Source organism: Halichoeres trimaculatus, unplaced genomic scaffold, assembly GCF_033239565.1.
Source record: "Halichoeres trimaculatus isolate MK-OKI-2021-1 unplaced genomic scaffold, fHalTri1.1 fHalTri1_scaffold_6, whole genome shotgun sequence".
Lineage (NCBI taxonomy): Eukaryota > Metazoa > Chordata > Actinopteri > Labriformes > Labridae > Halichoeres > Halichoeres trimaculatus.
In genome coordinates, this window is record NW_027437184.1 from 21,254,429 (window position 1) to 21,279,146 (window position 24,718).

At 40.8% G+C, this 24,718-nt stretch overlaps 1 protein-coding gene across 2 annotated transcripts; it reads right to left on the reverse strand.

The window, feature by feature from the left end:
- ssh2b (slingshot protein phosphatase 2b) lies at positions 1-23,694 on the reverse strand. 2 transcript variants are annotated; one of them, XM_074672239.1, is made up of 15 exons: positions 23,439-23,694; positions 18,099-18,142; positions 7,486-7,598; positions 7,326-7,390; positions 7,118-7,239; positions 6,805-6,870; positions 6,645-6,710; positions 6,283-6,477; positions 5,987-6,080; positions 5,704-5,832; positions 5,321-5,367; positions 4,981-5,127; positions 4,629-4,829; positions 3,202-4,222; positions 2-2,811 (listed from the first exon to the last, which is right to left on the reverse strand). In XM_074672239.1, exons 1-15 carry the CDS (start codon positions 23,499-23,501, stop codon positions 1,498-1,500), a joined length of 3,687 nt encoding a protein of 1,228 aa, XP_074528340.1. In that variant the 5' UTR covers positions 23,502-23,694; the 3' UTR covers positions 2-1,497. The 2 variants fall into 2 exon arrangements, with proteins under 2 accessions (XP_074528339.1, XP_074528340.1); XM_074672238.1 differs by lacking the exons at positions 18,099-18,142; positions 23,439-23,694 and adding an exon at positions 9,826-10,244 and having other exon boundaries at positions 1-2,811.
- Positions 23,695-24,718: the final 1,024 nt, after the last annotated feature.

A 24,718-nucleotide genomic window follows, 5' to 3' on the forward strand; every position in this document is an offset into this window, starting at 1 on the left:
GGTCACAGTTGAAGCACATGATAGAAAAAAAGGACTATTTACACTGATTTTTAAAATAAAATAAAATAAAATCAGGTTGTGACAACACACACACAAACACACGCACGCACACACATACCCAACAGCTGCTACAACCCATGCATGCTCCCTAAAAGTAGCAACCATACATAAAAAAAAGCCACAATAAAATTAAAAAGGGAGTAAAGTGCATGTATGACAAACCTCCCTGTACAGACATTTCTGATAGACTGCAGAGAAGCTCCATTTGCCAGTCACAGGCACACTCCTAAAACTGTGTACAAAAAAGAGATACATAAAATAAAAAAAGTGTACACCCACGCTGTAAAGTTGTGCTACTTGATCACACTCACACATGGACACAAACCAGATACAAAAACATGTACAGCTCCTAAAATTTCGACACTCACAATATAGACCTTGACATCCCAAAGAAAAACTCACAAATATACACTCTGCGTTCAGTTCCAAACCCCCTCACCCCACCTTTTCTCCCACACAGAACTACATACAGAGAACATCCAGCTGGGGCGCATCAGAACTGAGAGGATGATGAAGAGAGATAATTCAGTTTAGTCGTTGACAGTGAAGCTGAAATTGTTTGCGACTGACATTCCAGGAATCCAGAGTTTGACATTTGTGCAGGTCAGATTTGGTTCAGACTTACTGAGGTATTGTGCAGTCAAAACAAACATTACAAAAACAGCAGGCCTCTTCTCTTGCATTTGATTCAGTGAAGTTCTGTACAGCTATGAAACCATTCTCACTTTAAGATTCCTGTCACTGTCTGTGGATACACGTTTCTCTGAGAGAGAAAACTCGTCCCATGTGGCTGTGGATTTGCTCTTTTGTGTAAGGACACAGTAGAACCCAGTCTCTAAATGAATCCAGCTCTATCTTTGTCATTTCAACCATATGTACAGGTTTGAGATGTCTGTTTGAGTGCTGAGCAGATTCATTCACCCGTCAGATTGTACCAGAAGAAAAGCAGTATTTCAGTAGTGACCCAGCACAACTATCAAACATTGATGATGAGACATGAAAAGACAAGAAGAGGAAAACAGAGGCTACATTCCACCTAGAACGAGGTTGGATGATTCAGCCAACCAACAGAGATCAAGTAAATTTTTATCAAGTTGATGAAGGAGAAACCAGCTGTGACTCAAGGAGTGAATATGTGCAGGCTCAGGCTGTTAGCATCTGATGAAAGGAAACTATTTTCATTGGAATGATTGTTTTTGCTGCTTCCTGAAACAGTTTCTACAAACATGTTTTTTCCTATTCCATGTGAACACAACCATCATAGCCTCATCACAGATCTGCGAGGGAAGTAATGTACTGATAAAAAGGACTTAAACCTTTAAGGCAAGAGGCATTGGTTTGTTTTGCTGAGTAAACCAAACATATGCACTTGATTTCTGTTTTTCACGTGTACAGGATCTCTCTCTCTCTCTCTCACACACACGCACACAGCGAGGGTTACATGGTGTGGTAAAGGGTGCAAGCAGTTCTTTTCTTAAGCCGCCTCAGGGGGTGAGTCCTTCCATACTGCTGCCTCGTCGTCATTAGTGTTGGCGCAGGTAAATGCTGAGGATCTTTGACAGAGTTGGGGAGTCCCTGTGGAGCTGGTGGAGGAGGAAGTGGAGAGGTTTCTCCAGCTTCAGAGAGCCTCTCACCACTGACCATGACCACTTCTTGCTGCTGGCAGGCTGAGGAGGGAGAGCTGTGGACTTTCTGTTTCTTGGACTCATCGCTGACTGCGTGTGTCTGAGGTTCTGCGGTGGACAGAGCTACAGAGGGGCGGTTGAGCTCCCACTCAGTCAGGTCATTGGCGAGCAGCTCCAGACAGCCCAGTTTGGCCAAAGACGCAGAGCGCTTCATCATGGAGGGAGGAGTCAGTCCAGCCTGGCGGATCCTGGCCTCTACTTCTCGGACCCTCTTCTGGACGCTGCTGACTCGCTTACGAGTGCTTCTGGAGCTGAGGTTGAAGACCTGATCCATGCGGCAGGCTCCTCCCATGCTCACCTGCTGCAGGAAGGCACCAAGCTCGCACAGTGTCTCCCATGTCTCCCTCATGATGATGTCGCTCTGAGGTCCGTCTGAGGGGCAGTCCCAGTCTGTGTCTGACTCCAGCTCCGTCACGCCCTCCAGACACAGAAAGTTCACAGAGGCAAAGGGAGAGTGGGCAGAGTGGTGAAGAGGAGACGAGGTAGAGAGCTTCCTAGCATCAGCAGGCTGGTGTTTTTGTCCTTTAGTGCTTCTGTACACATTTCCTAGAGCCTCCAACTCAACTAAATCCCTTCTGTCTCTTTTAACTGGCTCATCAGTCATATCCTCCTCTTCCTGCTCCTCCTGCACACTGCTAACTACAGAGTGTGAGCAAACTGATGCATCCTGGGTAGTAGACACTGATACTAGAGGGGCGCTAGGTGGAGGTCGCTGAGAGCAGGAGGAGCTGCCTGAGAGGGACGGTGGAGATGAGGAGGGTGACGCGGTTTCATGCTCCTGTTTCATTCGCTGCTCCAGCTGTTTGGTGACACGCCGCACAGACCCCCTCGTCCAGTCGCTGTAGAGACACGCCTCCTCCTCTTCTTTGTTTATCACTTCCTCTTTAGCATTCTCAGCTTCCTTCTTTGATAAAAAAGCATCTCCATCCTTTGTTTCCTGCTTTGAATTCCTCGCTTCCTGGTCCTCGGGCTCCTGAGGCTCTGGTTGGCTGAGAGGACCAAGGGGGGAGGTTTCTGTGTGCGCAGCAGGTTTGGGTCCTGTGACCTGCACAGGTGCCATCATTTCCTACAAAGAAAGGAGAAACTGTATGAATGGTTACTCAGATTTAACAACAAACAGAATTATTAATATTCAAAAAGTTATTTAAAGTGACACTGCAATAAAACTGATTCTGATTTGAGGTATTATTTAGAGACAGTTTTGCATTTATGCCACCAGGTGGCGTCCTGGAATATCAGAAAACTGAGCTAGACTATGAGCACCAAGTTAAGCTTGTTGCAAGTTGTATTTACTCCCAGAGATCCTAAAAATACTTTTTTTGTCATGTCACCATTCAGCTGATCTGTATCAAAATACATAAAGCATGCTGTTAAAACATGACACTAAGAAAACAAAAGATTTCCCAAACTAAAGGACAATCTGAACACAGTCACTGTCAATAATGTTTCTTCTTACCTTATCTTTGACTTCCTTTTTCCCCTCACCAGTGGAGACCTCCTGTGGCAGTGGTTGCTGTTCCTTTCCACAACTCTTTAGCTGAGGTGACTGCTGTACAGCAGCACAGTGACTTTTACCGTCTTGACTCATTCCTTTGAACTTTTCCCTGGCACTGAAAAAGTTAATGTGGTCTGCACTGTGTCCGAACAACATCCCGTTGTCCTGTGGAATGGCACTGGGGTAGCTGATAAGATCACAAGTGGAGAGAGAGTAGGCCGGCAAACACATCTGTTGGTCAGAGTCTGATTTTTTGACAGGCACTGGTGCAGACAGAGACTGGGGTCCTGCCTGTTGTGTGCTTGGTGCTTGTGTTGTCACGGGTTCAGGCACTGACACTAGCATCGGTTTTACCGTAGGCAGACAGCCAGACACCATCTGTGGTTTGATAACATCGTCCGTGCAGGCTGGAGTGTGAGTCGGAGCAGGGAGGAGGGGGAGATGGTGAAAGGATGGAGGTGGGTGAGGCTGGCCCACTAACACACTCTGAGCAACAGTCACCTTGTCAGTCTTTTGAAGTTCGGGCACCACGGTGGCGGCCCTTGGCTGGGAGAGCGGAGGCAATGAGGGCTGCTTCTCAGAGTCGCATAAGCCGTTAGAGAGGTGAGGAGAAAGAGGAGACACAGAGCCGGCCCTGGGCCCAGAGTGAGGGGACACCTGGCTGGTCTGGACTGCAGCAGACTGAGATGGGGCCTCAAGGCTTGGCGCCGCCACCCTCCCCGGGGCTGAGGAGCTGAGCTGGCTGGACTGGACACCAGTATCAGGCTGGCTGGTGGAGTGTGCTGCTTTGACTGTGCTGGCTGGAGTTCCCAGTGATTCCAGCAGCTCCTTTACAGAGGGACTGGGCGTGCTGCTGGCCTGGTTTCGGGGGTCAGAGTGACCCAGGCTGTGCGGTTGGGCATAAGATTTGGACAGCGGCTCATGGGCTTCAGACAGGTCGCTGTCGGAGTGAGAACGCCACAGTTTGTTGTGCCTCTGCTTGCTGTGGGAAAAAGTGAAATGGAGATTGTTACAGCGTGTTTATGCCATTCGCTTTCTTTTAGAACAAGGTGAAGTAAATAAATCTGAAAAGTCAGCCATCCTTAAAGTGCAGTCCTAAAATAGATCCAATCTATCTTTGATGTGCTGTTTCCCCAACCTCTTCAGTGCAACAAGAGCAAGCTATTTTTAAAGGACATATTAAATAACCAAGTGAAGCTTTTAATATGAGACGTGCGTTACATAATGCACAAAGTTAAAAATTATAATTCAACTTTAAAGGAGCTGTGAGGAGTTTGAAAGTGATCTTGTACTGCTGACTTAAAAACATATTCAAAACCTTTTCTGATGAGAATTGAACAAATCTTGAAAATGTTTAAGGAGGTTTAGCTTTGTGTAACTGCAAATACCTGGCCAGCAGAATGCCTTGATACTCCTCCAGCTGTCTCATGAAAGAGGGGTTCGGTTTGGTCACAGTTCGACGCTCCTTGACATAATCAAATGCTTTCTTCAAATCCCAGCCATGTTCCTTCATTGCATACGCGATCACAGTGGCAGCAGAGCGACTTATACCCATTTTACAGTGCACCAGGCACTTTGATCCGGCTTTCCTGGGGGAAAGTCAGGCACATATATATTAGTCTTTTGTTTCCAAGTGCAGTTTACTTGTAAAAAAAAAAAAAAAAACTGTTGAAGTCAACAACAGAGCAGAAACAAAATGATATGAGGAAAAAGAAAACTGTCATGTAGTGCAGAACTCACTTGGCTCTTGATATAAACTTGTAGGTGTCGTTCCAATAAGCGAGCAGATCTGTGGCCTCCTCATCGTAAACACGGATATTGTGGTACTCAAACACACCAGGGAAGAAGTTATCAATCTCCCGGGTTACATTCAGGATGTACCGAACCCTGTGAAAGAAGAAGTCATGAACACAAAGGGGGGTTTAGAGGAAAATTAGATGATTAAATGTGAAGTTGTTACGCAGTTTGGAGAGCAGACAAAATCACTGTTATTGTCTGATTATATAACACTAATTTTTATTGGCTTGAGTACTTTTTGTGCTGCGTACTGGCTTTTGTTATTTTTTGTTTCCCTACTCACCCGCTCTTCTGCAACTCCTCCAAATTGGATGCATTCCACTCAGATCCCTGTAGGAAACAAAAGCAACCCTCAGACTAGTTCAGAGCCTTCAACTGAGCTTTTCATAATGCTTAAATCCTGTAGCAGGGCTGTCTTACATGCACTGTGCACTCAAAACAAACAAGAACCAAGTGCCTTAAAATTGGGAAGAATTACACAAGACTATCTGATATTTTGTCAGACCCCTAGAGATGAATCAAGCCACAAGTGATATCAATGTTAACGCACCCTACAGAAGCATGACTAAAATATCACATCTAAGACATTTCAATTTCTAAAGCTTCTCATTTATTAATTTGTGAGCTAGTTTTTTGCCAGCAGCAAGGAATGCTGAGGCAACGTACCAAGAAGACATGTTCAAAGATTTCTGTTGGACTGTCCATTTGGCCCAGGATGACAATCATCTCATTGTCGATAAACTCCTTAAACTCGCGCAGGTTGCAGGTCATGTGCATTTCCAGTTCTGTCCGGATCTAAAGGAACACAAAAATACTGAAGCTTAACTGCATGCATCCTGGTTTTTAAAGTCCTGACAAGGAGCAACTCGAGTATGAAACCGTTTTGTTGCAAAGTGCTTCAGTTAATCACTGACAAAATATGTTTGCAACATCTGAGGTCCTGGCTCACCTCTTTGCAGGTCACATTCTCAAGGTCTTTCTGCATCATGATCTCCCTCAGACTGGATTTGATCTGCCGCTCAGTCAGCTCTCTCTCTGTGGGTCTGCAGGAACAGTGTGACATTGAAATATAACAGAGGAACCAAGTCTATATTTGGAAAGCTGCTGCAAACATGAGGTTGTCTGACCAAACTATTTCCAGTCTTTTAAAGTCTGAGATCATATTTTACTGACCAACTGTTTAGAAAAGGGGAGAAAGGGAGGAAGAGTAAGAAAAGTGAAAATGTGATCCACCTAAGTACTTACATGTCAGAGAAGAGCACTGGCGAATCAGCACGGTGTGACTGCACATCCTGCATGGCGTTCCACTCATTGATGCGTACCTGGTCAGAGGAGACCCTGCTCTGATAGTAGCTGACCCAGGTGAGGAACAAGCTGCCCGGGAAGTAGTTGTGACAACGAGCCACCTCACATGCTTTATGGAGTGACTGCAGGGCCGACCTGGGAGAGAATACGGCGGGAACCAAAATGAGATTTTTAGCAGCAGGAGATGAAGACGAAATCAGGACAGAAATAGAAACGTTCAAATATTGGCTTTAAATAGATGAACACCAGCAAACAATAAGGAGCAGACACACAGCAGATATCTGTTTAGGAGAGTGACTCACCACATGGCCTGCACAGAAACGGGCTTGAAGACATGCACCCTGTTATCAGTCGACACACTGAAGCCCCTGGAAGCAAAAAGAGAGGGGGCATGAAGGAACATCAGCACAGTGTTTACAGCATCTCACCTCAATGATTAAAGCACGGTGGTACTGCTCTTACCCATCTCCATCCAGGTGTATCAGTGTGTCACACCACAAAGGCAAAACTAACCCTACAGAACAGGAGCTGGAAGGAAAAACAGGTTCTCATTTTATACCCACTTTAGGAACAGACAGGCATGTTTGAGCTGGTGTGTGTGTGTGTGTGTGTGTGTGTGTGTGTGTGTGTGTGTGTGTGTGTGTGTGTGTGTGTGTGTGTGTGTGTGTGTGTGTGTGTGTGTGTGTGTGTGTGTGTGTGTGTGTGTGTGTGTGTGTGTGTGTGTGTGTGTGTGTGTGTGTGAGTGTGTGTGTGTGTTTGTGTGTGATCTTCTCACCTATCAATGGGACTGAAATCCATTCCCAGCACCACACTCTCCTCCGTGTCTTGACGACCATTGGTTGAGACCACCACCATGTAACGGGTGACCTGGGCGTGAATGCTCTCCAAACGAACCGCCTAAAAGAAAAAACAATAGTTACCCTCTCCTCATTTGACTCCAAACATTAAGAGTGTGTGTGTTGTGTGTGTTGTGGTAAACCCACCAGTTTAATGTTGTCCTCTGGTCTGAGGAGGGTAAACATGGTTTGTAGATGCTGCTGGATGTCTCCTGGAGAGAGGAAAGAAACAAAAAGCAAGCTTTAATCAGAGTACTCATAAGAACTGGTGTAGTCACCAAGTTGGATGCTCATGACGAAGCCTCACCTGCATGTTTGCTGCGCAGCTGTGAGAAGCGAGAGGCAGAAGATGTGGAGGAGCCATTTCCTCGAGGTAGGAAGAGAGCTGCTCCTTTCACAGTCAGGAAACTTTCACTGATGCTGGAAAGACAGAAAGAAATAAAGAAGCAAAAGAAGTCAATGAAAACAGCCATTAAAAATGTACAAAATCATCCTTACAGACGTTCTCAACAGAAAGAATTTTTGCACCGGCTGTTCAAGATGAGACAGTTATGCTTCTTCCATGTATTGTCAATAAGTAAATCCTGTTTCAGGAGACTCTTCAGCACTGGAAAGCTCATTCAGTGACAAGTTTCTTCACCCATAGTGTCTCGCTGAGAGATATCCCAAGTCATTTATTTCAGCCATGGTCTGACTTTTTAATGAAAGTTTACAATAACTGTATACATCACCTATTTCCGTCCATTTTTTCCTTTATGTTAAATTTGACATTTTCATTATTTTTTTCTAGATTAAACTTATGTTGTTCAATACTTACAATAATTATTATTCAATAAACTCTTATTGTAATATTTTCACGTTATACTTTCTTGTTTGCTGCTGTTACTACTGATATGTACCTTTCACATTTGAAACGATACGATACCGGTTTCTGGTACCTGACAATCACAATAATGATAAAAAATATCAATTTAGTTAATAATAAAATGAAAATTCTTTTTAATTTTACATATTTATTCTTCAATGTATAACCTTGTTATGCTGTGTTCATGTCCAGCATCGAAAATCACCTACTCCCTCACAGTCATAAGGATGCATTTAGGTAACTGAACACGGTACCTTTTTGTATACTGAATCGGTACTCGGTAATCGGTACTTTTGACAGAATTTGGTCGGTCCCTATAGAGGTACCTAATTCGGTACCCATCCCTAGCTGTTACTCTGATGAATAAAGAAATTTCTTCTCATATTTCATCTTAAATTGAAGGGGTAAACTAAATATGAAAAGGTTTCATGACAGTGGAGACACTGGGGAACATAGAGGAACATTTCTTAAGCTGCCTGTCTCTGCATCTCTCAAATGAGGTGTGTTTTTGACCGTAATCAGCTGTTCTTTAAATTAAGGATAATGTACAAATTTCAGAATATAAGAACCACTGTTTCAGTCAGTTTTAGAGGAAAAATACCATATATTTGACAGTCTCATCGTTGCTTTGGTTGTGTGTTGGGCTATCAAGTAATGAACAGACAATATTGCGGTCTTGTGAACCTGTGGTTTTACTATAAATAAAATATTTGTGCACATGTATAAGCCAAAGACGTTATACTATATGCTTTGCAATGTAAAGAAGCCAGTTTTTGGCTTCAAAAGAGAAAGGCATCATCTTTTTCTCTTATTTATCTCATCTTACTCGTCTATTCACTCTCATTTTGTTATTTTTGGCTGCTTTTCCGATTTACATTTTCACTTTGACACTTGTATACTCAATCCTTATTCTAACACTTTGTATTATTCAAAGGACACACACTCTGTACTCTGTATCTTTGTTCCTTACTTACATTTTTATATTTTTCATATTTTTTGTATTTAATGTTTTGTACTCTTGTGACATGATTTCCTTTGGGATTAATGAAGTGGATCTTATCTAATGTAACACAAGTTTAACTTCTTGTTTACTACAATGGGTTAAATACCACCAGATTCTCTGTGCTGTACTTGCGAACAGCTGAGTTTGCACTCCATTGTCAAGAGTAAATAAGAGCCATATGCTTTATACAGGTGTAAATACAGAGCGCATGCACAAACAAACCTTTCCCTGACTTTGTAGGTCAGGTACAGTAATGGCCTAAATTTCCTGGAACTTTTCCTCACTCAATAAACAGATAAATCACTTTATATACTTGAATTAAAATATACTCAGATAAAGTGTGCCACTTTCATTCTGTGCTCTCTCAAGGTTGAATTTGGGAACCAATGGGAAAAAGCATAAAATGAGGGAGGACATTGCATATGACCAGATGAGTGTGGCATCTCTGAGGAAATTCACATGGAGCTAAAACGGAAGGAAACGTGTTTCTACAGACACTGACTGTGCTGTGCAGTCACATCCTTCCTATGAAGATATCATGAAAAAACCACATGCAAGAACACTGACACCAAATACTGGAAAGAAGAGACAATAAGGACAGGAACTGTGTCAAGACAGGATGTAAAAATAAGTGTTGCAACACGCTACAGGTCAGAAAAAGTGGCCCCACTGAGTCACATGCGAGCAGCCATAGAGATTCAACAAAGTCCACACTGTGCATTAATCCACAGTCAAAACCAAAGACCTGGGACTCTGCACCGTGTGTCTGGTACACTTACAGTTCGTAAATCTCCCCCTGAGAAATCACGGAGTTCTCGGTGAAATAAGGTCTCATCTGCACCCCACAGCAAGCGCAGAAACAGGCGAAGGACGAGCTCCGTGGCGCGGTCACAACACCGGGAGGCATCGCTGCTCTGGTCGCGTCAGAAGGGCGCACAGAAACACGATGTTCTCAACTGTAATCGATGATATAAGGGGAGGTGCGATCACTCCAGGGTACTCAAAAAGGTCTATTCCTGCGTTTTATTTCAAACAGCCGTCGAGAATTCGGGGAAAATTATCCATAATCGCGACATTCATGAGGAATTTCACCAAAACGCGGTATGACAACGATAGAAAAAGCAGATATGTTTACATATTTAACACATGCTGTAAGAGGGCAGGTGCCTCAAAACATCTGCTCTGTGGTTCTGTCCGATTTGTCTGCAGCACGCTGCGGTAAAACTGTCGCTGAGGGGAGGAGACATGTGCCGTCCAATCAGCGAGCAGAGCAGCGTGTCGATGGTCATATGAGGGATCATTAGTGCCACAACATGAGGGAGGGGTCGTTGACAGCTCCACACTGCATCACACCATTCATGGACATGAATCCATTAATGGAAATCAACCCATTAACTAATAAAGACACAAAATAAAATAAAATAAAAATAAATAGTAATAAAAAACATTTGCCATACCATATGGCACCAGAAAAGACTTAATGTGACTAAATTCTGAAAATCAGACGTGTTTCAAACAGGATTAAAAAAGGGTTTTCATGATGCCACAACAACTCGCTGTTTTCTTTTGTATTTTTGCTGCAATTAAAATTGATATTAAACAAACAATTACGGCTTGACTACCGTTTACTTTGCTTATCATGGAATCTTAAAAAGCAGCAGGTAGTCCGGGGCTTTACGGCATAAAATCAATGTCATGACTTATTAAACATTTAACCTCAGCTTTGATCAATGAACAATAACAACACTCTCACCTCCATCAACACCAAAATTTACCAATGTTTTTATGTAAATTTGTCCAGTTATTTAAGTTTATGTTCATTTTTTTCACGTTTTGAATCATTTTCGTGAGTTGTAAAGGATTAATAATTTCTGAAACTGTTTTTTCACACTATTTGTTTTGGTGATACCTTTACTTTATAGTAAAAAGTAGATCAAGTGTGAACCCACATTGTGGAAATGTTCCTTTAAAGGAAAAAACTGTTGCTATAAACACGACTGTGTTAGCTGTTTTTGTTAGTCTTACTGGTCTTATTTCTCCTCACAGTTGAAACATTTAATTAAGACTGTGTGATAACTGGATGTGTGAGAATCAGGGATGCACGATACTATTGGCACAATGTCAGTATCGGCTGATAAAAGCTTAAAAACATGTTTATCGGTATCTGCAGATATGCAAATTTCTGCCGATAAGCACAGCCGATAAGGTGCTATTCAGTTAGGATTATTATTATTTTCCATCTGAAAAATAAGCTCCTTAAATAAAATGTAGCACTTCATTTATTTGCACTGCAGAGCTCTGTGTCTGTCACCAGGTTGTTACAGTAGCTCTAAAATAATCAAATGCAACTTGGTTATGTTTAAAAATGCATTGTACATTTAAAGTTCATGTGATCTAAAGAAATTATTTTTCTGTACTTCAATACTGAATGTCTTGAGTTTGAAAAAATAATACATTTCTTATTTATGGTAAAATCAAATGTTTTTTGTCTTGTTTTATGTGTGTTTCTTAGACAAATAAGACCGTCACAATAAGAGTAACATATAAATTCCAGTACAGGATAGACTTAGCTTTTTTTACAGTGAAAAAAAACAAACAAACTTGTGATTTTCGGTATCGGCCAAAAGTAGTTTCGATATATCAGCATATCGGATATCGGCAAAAATCCAATACTGTGCATCCCTAGTGAGAATAGATTTAATTCATATTTTGGATTTAGAACAGTTTTTGAAAATTAAAGATTTTTCTTTGACTTCCTCTAAACTTCACTTTTGCTGTTGTAGCACACACCCTCACCCTCTGGTTTATTTCCCACAGAGACACAAGCAACTATGACATGGTGGCATGTGTCAATGAAGAGTTTGTTCCCGTAAAAAGAACAGTTTCATCATTCGGAAATGGTTTGGTTTTTGCTGCTTCGGACCTTGAGTCACTTCAGAGGCAGAAATAAGCAAAGGCAGCTGTATGACCAGTTTTTTTCTGTATCTTAAACGGAGGCATGTAGCCAAGTGTGTTAAGGTGTCTTACACAAGACTGTTCTAGTCCACTAACACTTGCTTAAGAGCAGCACTTAGTCATTTTGGCACTGCGTATAGCGATAAAGCAATAATATTACTGGAGCATATCCTTACTGATACCAGTATGTGAAAAAGCCTGGGTTTATTCACTTGCCTAATTCCATACAAACAGACACATGGTCCAGTTAAACTATGTGTGATATTTAATCAAAGATGATTGTGCAGAAGGATCAGCTTCAAACCAGCATAGTTTTCTAAAGATCACAAAGTTGAGTTTAAGCTAAGGCATTAAAACTTATTTTAAGTCATTTGAAGTTATTTTATCATTTTATTTCATTTTTCAGAGAAGGAAAAGAAAAGTCCGTTGAGTTAAATGTGAAAAACTGAGATTATTTTATTGACCATAGCACCCAGCCCTATATTGAATAACACAGTATGCCAAACTTATATACACATCCAATGATTCAAACCAAACAAAACGACAGCAGTGACTACTCGAGGACTGCTTGCTTATCAAAGCAGAGTCCAAGCTTTTCTTTGCTGAAATGAGCTAAATAAATGACTGACCATGTCTTTTCAATTACCAGTCAGCTCCATCAAAGTACTCGAGTTTTACTTTTTCCATCACATCGTGACTCCTTGAAACTTAATATTCAGTTGTGCAATAGCTTTCCATCCTGGCAGAGTGATGTAACCAAGACAACAACACCCTTTCCATATATTTTAGAATGAAAATTACGTTAATTATCAGTTTGATCCTGTAAATGACAACGACCTAACATTAAATAGCTCATTTTCTCAGCATATATCAAGTTGTAGAGATGGTATCTATGCCCCTTGACCCATGTGCACACAGTTATGATGACAGCAGTCTGAGAAATTTGTCAATATAGCCTCGGCTACAACATTTTTCTGATCATGTATTGATTACTCCACATATCCAGAGGGAAATCCTCTAAAGGGTGGAGGCCACTAAACACGCTGATCACATGGATGGGTGACAAAGTTGTGTAACCAATCCTCCGTCTGTTGGCTTTGGGGAGAATTCTCACAGGACACAGACACCTGACACCGTAAGCACTGCTGCTTCGAGCAACAGTACAACAACAACATCAACATCAACAACGGAAAAAGGATTGAGAAATCCAGAAGAAGATATCAGCTTGGACTCAGGGAGGAACTTGACCTTGGACTTGGTTACGCTGCTTGTTGCTTTTGAAGCCTCGAGGTTTCAATTTGAGGATTAATTTTACACTGAGAGTAACTCAGAGTCCACCACCTGACTGCCAATTCATATGACAAGATAAACAACTGCAGTGTTGTTTTTCTGTTACGTACATCAGTGGATTGTGTAACACAGCACAAGCCTGTATCAGTGGGGTGTGTTTTGATACTTCTCTACCCTTGTATGACATCCTGCATCCCAAGCAGCCAGATGGTGTGATTTAGTAGCAGGATCAAGCGGGCCAGCAAACCTGTGATATTACAAGCTTTGACTTCCTCTTGGTCAATCCAAAGGGGCAGAATGGTGTGTGTTTATTGGTTTGCTGAGTCACAGGTGGATTCATCCATTAATATGTGGAGCACATTGGATGTTTTTGGGCAGCAACACTGTCAAGTATTCAAAATGTGAATGTTTAAAACAGACCTCAGCTGCACTGATAATGAGACCTCAGCACCCTTTGTTTTAATTTGACGATGAGCCTGTCAAACACCTCAACACCCCCTGTCACGGTCCACTCCCATCAAGAGGCTGCTTTCTCTTAATCTGAGACTTTCTAGCCCACAAAAACTCACTCTGTTTTTCACCTGCTGTAAAAGCAATACACGTTGAGCATGCACAAAATCTTTTCTCAAATCTGCTAAAGTTCAGTTTGAGTTGAGGGTCCATGGAGACAAAATAAACCTCTTGGTTTGAGGTGTTGGACCAGACTCTAAAGTCCCAACGTATAGTTTTCTTATTTGACTGCTGAAATTCACACCATCCACTGACGGGCAGAGAACACCAGGATGTGGTTGTTTCATGCAGACTGACACCAGACACTCCTCAGGGCACCTCTGTCTCCAGGTTTACAAACACACCGACGGTCACCTTAGCATCACAACACCACATATAAAATACAATACACTCAAGGTTATGCACAAACACAGTTTCCATAATTGATGTGGTCCTTAATGTTTATTTTTCTTCCTTACAGGAGTTCAGGGAGCCAAATGCATTTGCCATTGTTTAATAAGAGCAAAATCAAAAGGCTGGCATCAGGTATCAAGGAGCTAGATAGAGGTGGTGATACATCGAATCGGGATGGGTACCTTTCACATTTTAAATGACACGGTACCAATGCCCTGTACCTGGCAATCAGTACCAGTACTTAACAGTGCCAATTTTTGGTACCTTTTTGTTTATGTGGTAAAAAATATCAACTTGTTTGGTAATAAAGTTTTTTATTTTTTTATTTTACATATTTCCTCTTCAATAAATTACCTTGCAATGCTGTGTTCATGTCCAGCATGTAAAATCACCTACTCTTCCACTCCATCACAGTCACAAGGATGCATTTAGATCCCTAAACAGGGTACCTAAAAAAGTACCTAATTTGGTACCCATCCCTGATATCGAATATACTCAATGCATCGCAGGTTGGTGCACATGAGATGTATAAAACGACTTTATTGCGACCATGGAGCACAAATTGTCACGTAGATGTTTTCAGACCTTGGTATGTAAATCTGAATGAATTACTAGAGCTAAAAACATGTAACTACATAAAGTTTTGTTTGAAATAAAGTTAGCTAAACGAAACCTGATTGTGATTTTCTCCTTCTTGAATGCAAATTTTTAAAATCAAACTGACAAGTCTGCTCGAACCATTTTACTGGTGTCACTTGATGCATCAAAGGGTTGAATTTAACATTTGTAAAGTGATTCGGAGGAAAAATCTGAATATCGAGATGCATTTTGTGTATCACGAAAGCTCAAAAATATCGAGAAGTTGTTTTTAAGCCTTATCGTGCAGCTCTAGAGCAAGTGTTGTTATTGGGACACTAAATTTAAACTCTTCTGCCCTCACAACTGGATCTCTTATATTACCACACTGCAATCAGCTCTGACTTAAAGAATATCTTTCACAGACAACAGTATTTGACATACTGATGACTGATGGCTCATTTCCTGTTTCACAGCTTTGTTGTCATTAGCAGCGCTGGCTCTCTTGATTTTTTCTCTATGTAACTTGACTACCACTGCGCTCTCTCACTCAAAGCAGCTTTGGGTTAAAAACTTTCACTGTTGATCTTCTCTTCCATGAGCTCTGAAACCTTTTAGTATGATCTCATGTAAACATAAGGCAGACAACATTATTTTGAAGCACATGGTTATTTAAAAAGCATAAAAGACAGTCTTGCACTTCTGTGTCCTATCATTTGCAGTCCAACCAACAACTTCAGACACAAGAGAGTTGTTGAAGTTTGATGACATGATAAAGCTCTGAGCAGGTTATTTGTTTGAAGAAATTTATGAACAGCTCCGTTATGACTTGGTTACTTCATAATGACTTTGAATTTTCCTTTGCAGAGCGAAAGATCGCTCAGGCTCATTGATTAAATGTTCTGGTTGTTACAAAAAGTACCAGATCACTAAGAACATGTTTAATTGACAAATATTAAATAAGATCATTCACAGTCATATGAATTTGCTAACAGGCCACATGTACTAGATTTTATCAAAGTAAGTAATGTGACTGAATGAGGAGTCTTGGGGACACAAAAAGTGAACAGAGAAATAACCTTAATCCCTTTACCTTGTCACCAGAAAAGACATTTCAAGGTGATAAATAATTATTTAATTTCAACTTCAACTCATTACATCTCCTCACTTTTTTGGTTTTCTCCTCAGCAGGCCCTCCAGTGACGTTGCTGCACAAGCTTACATCACTACTCTGCTGATGTCACAGGCTTTAATCAGCAGCGCTGCAGTCAGCCCCGCTCATGCAGACAGAGCCACTGCATCACTGAAGCCTCTTTCAGGTCTGAATGAATGTCACCACCTGTGTGAGAGATGAGCTCTGCTGCAGCTGCTGATTTCTGTGACACCAACGTCAGCGGACTGGAGCATTATTTTAGCCCGTCGGTGTGCTGACTCACACTCAATTGAACTATTCTGCCTCTTTGCCAACTACTTATAGAAAATTGAGCCTGTCTCCCCACTTGGATGGAAATGACAGATAAAAATAGGGTGAATCATATACATTTTTCTATCCTATTCTATAAGTGTGAAAGAAAAAAATCATCACAGATTCTCTCCTTTTACTTATTACCAAACAACAACTATTTATTACCCATACTGCCACATTAAGACTTAAAAACTGTGTGACTAATCAAAAGGTAACATTTTTATTCTGTGTACATTATTGTCTCACAGTGGGGGGTGGAGGGGCTGTTGTGGCTCTGTATGCTGGTTGCCACCTGGCATGAAACAGAGGTAAGATAAAAAAGCAGTAGAAGAACATCCAGTGACCACAGCCTGTGACTTTAATGGCAGCAAATCACATCACAGGAGATGTTGGATGAATGAAACCTACTTTACCAGCACTCCAAAATGTCCTGCCTATTTGTTTTTTTTCATGTTGTAAAAAGCAGGTCTTTGTGGACACTGTGCAACACAAATTTACATGCAGAAGAAGATGAAAAGTTTTGATTTAATATGACATGTCTGTCATGGGGCTGGTGGAACAGATCACAGGGAAACTTTGTGATTAGAATCAAATCATTAACCAATCTAATCAATCAGCCATAATTCATGACCAACAAATCAAATATTTTTTGGTCATAAAATTTATAAGGGGAAATGTGATTATGTAACAGTGCTGGTGTCCGATGGTCACAGTGGTGCAACCTGAGCTTCCACTGAAATGTCACATCTCGCCAAAGGTTTATGGCCGTTTGACAGGAGAGCAGGAAGGTCAAATAATCCGAGTTCAGAATAAAGACTCTGACGATAACATTTGTTTACATTTCACTGTAAATCTAATTAATGACTGACCGTATACCTGACTGTGTTAGCACACACACACACACACACACACACACACACACACACACACACACACACACACACACACACACACACACACACACACACACACACACACACACACACAGTATGTGAATATAGATTTCACTCCCAGCTGCACAAATACAGAAAGCCTTCTCAGTTGGATGCCACAGAGCTCCAGTGACCAGACAGACACACAGGCGCTCTGACTTTGGGAGGGGCCAGCAATCCTCTGGATCAGCAGGGCAGCTCCCCTGACCCACATACACAGACCCAAGTCACAGGGAGCCTACCGCCCTCTGGTGGGCAGCCGGGGAACTTCTGTTAATAATCTCCCATGAAAGGATTTCAGGATGTAATTATCCAAAGGCCAAATAAAACAAAGGGAGAAGTGAGAGTGTTACTGCAATTTTAAAGTTCACTGCTATCGTGTATCTAGAACAAATAAACACAGAAGCAGTGGCAGGAAATTGCTGATTACTGGGGGACTAAAACCAGTTAAAAAAAGTGGTTGAATGAAACAGGACAAACCAGATTCCCGACTTCAGTTCAACACCCGAGGCAATGAGGGACAGCGCTGTATTGTGTCACCACAATAGCACAGCAGCTCTTTGTATCAGCAAAGGAAGGAAATCCTGGAGGGTCCGACATATTTAATGATTAAGCATAGTGTGTTCCTTTAGGTGAAGTCTGGGCTTTCCACCACTGCCCTACAGGTCGATTTATGTCAGGTCAGGAGTCAGGGACAGAAACCCAGCAGACCTTCTGTCCTTTGACACATCAGCACAACAGTGCGTTTCTTCTGCGCAGCCTGCCTCACTCTACACTTTTGAAACAATGAAACTAATGACTAACTTCTAATGAAGTTTGGGTTTTAAAATAAAAAAGGAAGTTTTTTCAGCACTGAGGTCATTTATGAAAGGAAAAATAATTTCTCTGAGACAGAGGAGAGGATCCTGATTGAGATCTGTCATTATCTTACCTCCTCGGTTGAGAGCGACGATCATCCTCCCCACTACCGGACTCCTACAAAAACAAATAAGAAAACAAGATTTCAAAATGTGTGTGTGTGTGTATCATCAGAGTAATGGATGATGTGACTTTGAGGGTGATACACCACCAGTTTAAGTTTACAATTCTACCATAAACATGGAAAACTTTAAACGGCTCTTAAACTTTATTTGACCATAGTAACATTTAAAGACTCAGTGATGTTAAAACTGTCTGTTTAATGTGCAGAATGCTTCTGAGTAAAACTGAGCATACCATGCAATTTTGGATTGTTTTTGTGATGCTCTGTAAATGATCCCATGACTTTTATTGTTGTGTATTAATAAAGCAAACACCATCATTGCAAAAAAAAAAAAAAGTTCTCAAGGCATGTGTCCAAACAGGATTTTTTTATGCTGCTGCAGCAGTCCTCGCTCGTACTGACAAAACTTATCTCAAGGCACTTCCACTTCTAGTGGCATAACATTTGCTACCAAGAAAATGTGAAAAGTGAATGGAAAGGGGTTACGTTCAGAAGCAAGGCGATGCAAGTACGGATGGCGCTGTGAGTGGACACAGGCCCTAATGTCAGAATGAAGTTCCACTTGAATCGTTTACAAAGTGAAACAAAACACAGATTAACAAGGTCCTACTTTTCAGTGGTGATACGTATTTGGACATTCAAAAGCAAGACACACAAGAATTACACTGCAAAAAACTGAATTCTTATCAAGTGTTTTTGTCTTTTTTAAGTAAAAATCGTCTTATTATACTTGATATGAGCCACTTTCCACTTATCAATCCAGAAAAATGTCTTATTTCAAGTTATCAGAGTACAAAAATGAGGTTTGAATCGCTTGTAACCAGTAAAAAAATCTGCCAATGGAACAAGAAAAAATTGCTTGAAAATTTCCTTGAGACTAGAATAATGTCTCAATACAAGTAACTTGTCTCTTGTTCCATTGGCAGATTTTTTTTACTGGTTACAAGCAATTCAGACCACATTTTTGTCCTTCAATAACTTTAAACAAGACATTTTTCTGGAATGGTCATGTGAATTTGGCTCATATTGAGTCTAAAAAGGAATTTTCTACTGAAAATCAGACAAAAACACTTAATAAGATTTCAGTTTTTGCAGTGTATATTCTGCATTAACATGCTCTTCAGATCTGTCTGCGCAGACAGCACCAGTGTAGTGAGTGAATTATGATCTCAATTTGCACGCTCTCCAGGAAAATGACCTCAGTCTGTTTTTTAAGGAGTGGCCGGTTAGGGAGCAACATGTTCACATACACAAATACACCAAACAAACAGAGAGATGAGGATGAGAGAACACCATCAGTGCTCTGTGAAAAATGAGGCTTCGCTAAATGAGAGGGCCAAAGGATTAGCTGCAGGTTAACACCTGGCGCTGATCTTGTGGTGCCTGGTTCTTATCTTGTTTACGCTGTATGTGTGCTTAAGTAGCCTTAACAACATTACAAACTATTAACTGCTTCATAATGAGAAGAATTGGATTACAGTTGATGAGAGGACACAATGAGCACAGGCCAAAAGAAGAGCTTCTACCATCTCACTGTCTTTCTAGGATATGCAATAACACGGCAGTGCAGCAATTTTATATGATGGCAAACTTGTAGCAGTGTCTGTGTTTTTAAAACCAGTTATCAACTGAAAGATTTTAGACTAGCTTTTATTTTATTACCTCACGTTTTGGTTGAACTCTGCGACTGTGATGGGGTGTGTCAGTACGCTGTCATTTTATCCAAATCACGGTACCACTCAGGAGCAACACCACGAGAAATATTCAAATCAGATCTTGTAGGTTGTTTTTGCACACTGGGTGTGAGGGATACTGAAACCAATGTGTCGAAAAGGGTTTGTGATTTCAAACTCTCTATTATTTGTCTGTCAGTGAAATGTTTTGCATAAAAAACAAGAGTTCTGCTTTGTGTTAGAGTGAATCTGTAATTACAAGCATTTAGCTTTTGATGGGAAATAAAACATTTGACCTTTATGGTGAATAAGATGCAATGAGTGTGCAAGTTTTAAATATACAGCAGAATGACTCAGAGCACTAACATTAGGTTACCTTAGGAAAATCTGTACTTTGTAGTAGTGTTTAGGGTTGTTTTTATTGTATTTAATATGATCAGACAAAGTTTTCATGGTGTGGCATCTTTTATATTGAGACATATCTAACCTTTGCTTGGATTTGAAACATGTTTTGCATGTATGAAAATGAAAAGCTTTTCCACAAAGCTTATGGAAATGTGTACCCTGAATGAGCTGGCTTGGCAGGGACTAAAGACAAGTCTGTGCTGCACTGACAGTCACAAGTTACAGCAGCTACAATGGAGTCACCAAGTTAGAACTGGTAAAAACTTCTACCCCTAAAGGCCAAATGAATGTTTCCGAGTGTTTGTACAACAGAATGAGTGTTTTTTGCCCACAAACACCCTTATTATGAAGCTGAAACACTGGACAGGTTCCACATTAAGTTTGAGCAAATATAGGGGGGAAGAACAGCTAGCAGGCATCTCATGATAGACTTTACATAAGACTTCTCACACACATCACATGACAGCAAGACGCAGGAAACCAGACATGTGTCTGCACAGTGCGTTATCACTGTATGTCTGTATGCGGGTTGCAACTTGAAAGCATATTTCTGCAAGAAAACGCAGCATATCCTTCCACACCCCCACCCGCCTCACCTTGCTAAATTACACACATGCATCTCTTCTTCCTCAAGTTTTACAGCTCACACTCCTGTTGAGTTGAAAGACTTTCTGCATGTCTGTAACATACAGGATTATTTAAAGTAGAGAAGCTTCTCTAAGAGCCTTGGGTTCTTAAACTTTTCACTGGTTGCTTACTTTAGACAATTTGAAGTATTTACGCGTATCTACTCCTGTAGGCTTGCATGTTTCAAGATGTTCTGGTTGACAGTCTCAACAAATAACCTAAACTGTGTGTGGAAAGAGAGACAGTAATCATTACGCCTACATGCAGAACCTGTTTTGTTTTGGAAAACCATAAAGGTTGGAAGAACAGGGTCCTTCTCAATGACAAAATACTCTGTTGAAATACTTGAAACAGACATACCTGGCTGAAATTATTGATTTTTGATACAGTATGGAAAGAACATTTTGCCCAAATGCAAACTGCAATTGTCTACTTGGTTCAACAAGTAGAAGAAAACAGATTTTTTGTCATTTCAACATTTTGCTGTTTAATACTAGTACACTGGAAAATAAGCCAACAAAACTTTGTTGCCATCAGCATATCCTTTGAATTTCTCTGAGAAACTACATGATTTAAAAAAAAGATTTCTTTTCAACTTATTTTTGTTGAGAATCAAATTCCACTGTTAAAGAAATTTGACATTGTGAGTCTACATTGTATCCAAATTGTATCATGACACATTAACAGGATGGGTTTAGGGATGGTTACCTTTCACATTTGAAACGATACGGTACCAATACCCGGTACCTGGTGATCAGTACCGGTACTCAATGGTACCAACTTTCGGTACTTTTTTATGTTTATGTGGTAAAAAATATCAATTCATTTAGAAATTAAGGTTTTTTTTTTTTTTTACAATGTTACATGTTTATTCTTCATTAAATAACCTTGCAATGCTGTGTTCATGTCCAGCATGGAAAATCACCTACTCTTCCACTCCCTTACAGTCACAAGGACGCATTTAGGTACCTAAACATGGTACCTTTGATTTTACATGGAACGGCACTTGATACTTTTGACAGAATTTGGTCGGTACCTATAAAAGTACCTAGTTCTGTACCCATCTCTAAACGGGTAATATGCCAATATGACAATTAATTGTTGTCCTGACTTGTGCTAAACAATCACTTACTGTGTTTGGATAACATAATATGCCACCTTCAATGGATTTCCCTTCAGGTGTGACTCACCATCTTATACTTCATTATACCTGGCGGAGATGACAACAACATAAATTCTGCACTTTACCTTTGATGGGCATTCTGTATTCTTCAGTCCAACAGTTATTTTGATGCATCAATAAATGGTGGTGTTGAAATTGATGAATTATTGTCTTGCTGTATTGTTGACTGTACTGCCATATTGTGAGCCTTGTACTCGGTATCAAATCTTGAGTTTCCCTGCAGTTCCTACCTCATACATGCCAATGTTGTGATTCAAAATTAGAGATATACACTAAACTTGACTTTGGATGTTATCAACAAAAGTACGGATCACTCATGTTTTACTGATGAACAACAATAATCTTGCCCAAGACACGATGTAGTACTTCTTAATTTGCATCAATGTGAGGTATATTATATAATTAATTATAAAGCAATACCTCATGACATGTGTCAACTATAAACACAATACAGCATCAGACTGCTTCTGACAGTGTAGTGGGATTCTCTGCTTCTGTAGAAACAAGACTGAGGCAGTAAAAAGCGACCCAGAAACCACCTGCTCCTCTGCTTTGCATGTGTACACTGCTAATCTGACTACACTCAAATACACACACACGCACACACACACACACACACACACACACACACACACACACACACACCACAAACAGGAAGAGAGAGAGAGAGGTAGACAGACAGAGGAACATGTAGACATGTAGGTCTGAGTTTGGGTAGGAGACAGGTAAAAATGAGACAGACGAAGACGAAGACTCACGTCAATTATTGTGTTTACATACCAACACAGCATACAACAATACTACAGTGCAGGAGTAAATACCCGTATTCGTGCGTGTCACAAGGCACTTATTAGGAACGGAAGTGCTTGGCATATTTCGAGTTAGATAACTAGACTATGACTCCCTAACCAGCTAAACAAAACATTTCAGCTGCAATAACATACAGCAATATACAACAGAATTAAATCCAGACGACTGTCGTATTGCAATTCTACTTAAGAGGAGAAGCTTACTTCAACCAGCTGAACCTTTGAACAGGCGGAAATGTGCAGTGAGGAACCATGTCAACAGTGGAGTACAATAAAACAGAAGAAGGAACTTCTCTTTGTTATCATTAAACTTACAATATTTATTTATGGTATCATTGAAACTGACTGTATCAATACATTAACTAGCCGGTTAACTTAGTCGCGAATAACGACCGATATTAGCTAAAAATGATGGGCAGCTATTTTTCACGCATGCGCAGGAGTACAAAGGCAAGGCACTTTATGACTGTCAGCAGTCGAGAAATAAGACAGCGGAAATGAAACCACAAATGTCTCTAGATAGCTGAAAAGACTTCGGTTTTATGATGGTGGAAGGTGAAGTGTAGCGGGGTTCACCAAGGGTGGCTCTTACCGAAACGCAGGGGCTAGAGCTGGTGCTGGGGGTCGGTGAACGCTGCACGGTAACCAGCGCCATTCAGCGACCGGGAAGCGGACACCCGAGAGGAAGCGGCACCGGCAAGATGAGCATAGTTGTTCAGAGGGGTAGAAACCCCAGATAGACCAGGGTTATTGGTGTTATTTCGTATTCTCTCTGTCCTTCTCAATGGTCGTGGACTATTTGACTACTCCCCGGCTGTTTCCTCTGGCAATGATACGTGCGCATGCGCAACAACCCATCGCTTGTCAATCCCGATTAACCGTCTGTGTGCTGGACGTAAACAAAGCAGTTTTGAGTAGAAGTGTCACAGTAATAACTGATTTAGATGAGAATGATGACAAATGAGGAGTAAGTTTTTTAAACTATGTTTAGGTAGAAGTTGTCACACCCTTGGAGTCTCATCCTAGGTTTGGTTTTTTAAAAAGTTCACTGTTCTTCCACGAGGTTGGGAAGATATCTCAATTATGAAAATGCATTAAAATTAATATAGTAGAGCACATTGAATGTGTCGATCCAACAAATTCAAGGCGCCAGATACACTCATTTATAAGTTACCTATGATGCATTTCTGAAAGGTCTCTGCTTTACTTTCCATCAAATCAAACTTGTGTCATTGGGCTGTTCATATAGTAGTGCAGGCAAAATGAAGGAGTCAGTTAAAGTATTAGTAATGGAAGACAAAATTTAAAACATACACCTCTGCAAACCCCTTGCTTTTTCTCCTACACACCCACCCCCAACACAAAAACAGACACAGAAGCAAAATATCATGGGCTACATATCTATACGATTTAGAAGCCCAAATTATTTTATCATTATAATTAAAAAAAAAAAAAAGCATTTTCATTAATGGTAAAGTGTGGCACTGCATTCACATAGCTGGCATTTTTATTAATCACCAAAGAAATGTTGATTTTATCAAAACTTCTGAAACCTTGTAAGCACAAGCTGGAATCTAAAGTTAACCACATAATAATCTCAAAAATGCAGCGTCAGCCATGTGGATATATATTTATCGACCAAAGGTAACAAAGGTGTGTGATATTCCTATGACTCCCAAGTGAAGCCTGCTTAAACCTGAACTGCTGATCTTCACTGCCTGGAGGCACAGATCAGGGTTGGCAGCAAGCATTGCTTGTGACAAAACCACACATTCAGTTGTGAGGTGAATGTTATCAGATAATGTTACACAGGCCAGATGCCAATGCTTTTTAACAGAGACAACAGCACTGTGATTATATAAAGTGCACATC

Bases quoted from the DNA above. Each gene is read 5' to 3' on its own strand.
- ssh2b (XM_074672238.1), bottom strand. From the start codon at position 9,953: ATGCCTCCCGGTGTTGTGACCGCGCCACGGAGCTCGTCCTTCGCCTGT. The intron at 4,830-4,980 runs GTGAGTTCTGCA...ACTTTCCCCCAG, and splicing joins AAGTTTATATCAAGAGCCAA to GAAAGCCGGATCAAAGTGCC. The intron at 2,812-3,201 runs GTAAGAAGAAAC...CTTTCTTTGTAG, and splicing joins AAAAGGAAGTCAAAGATAAG to GAAATGATGGCACCTGTGCA.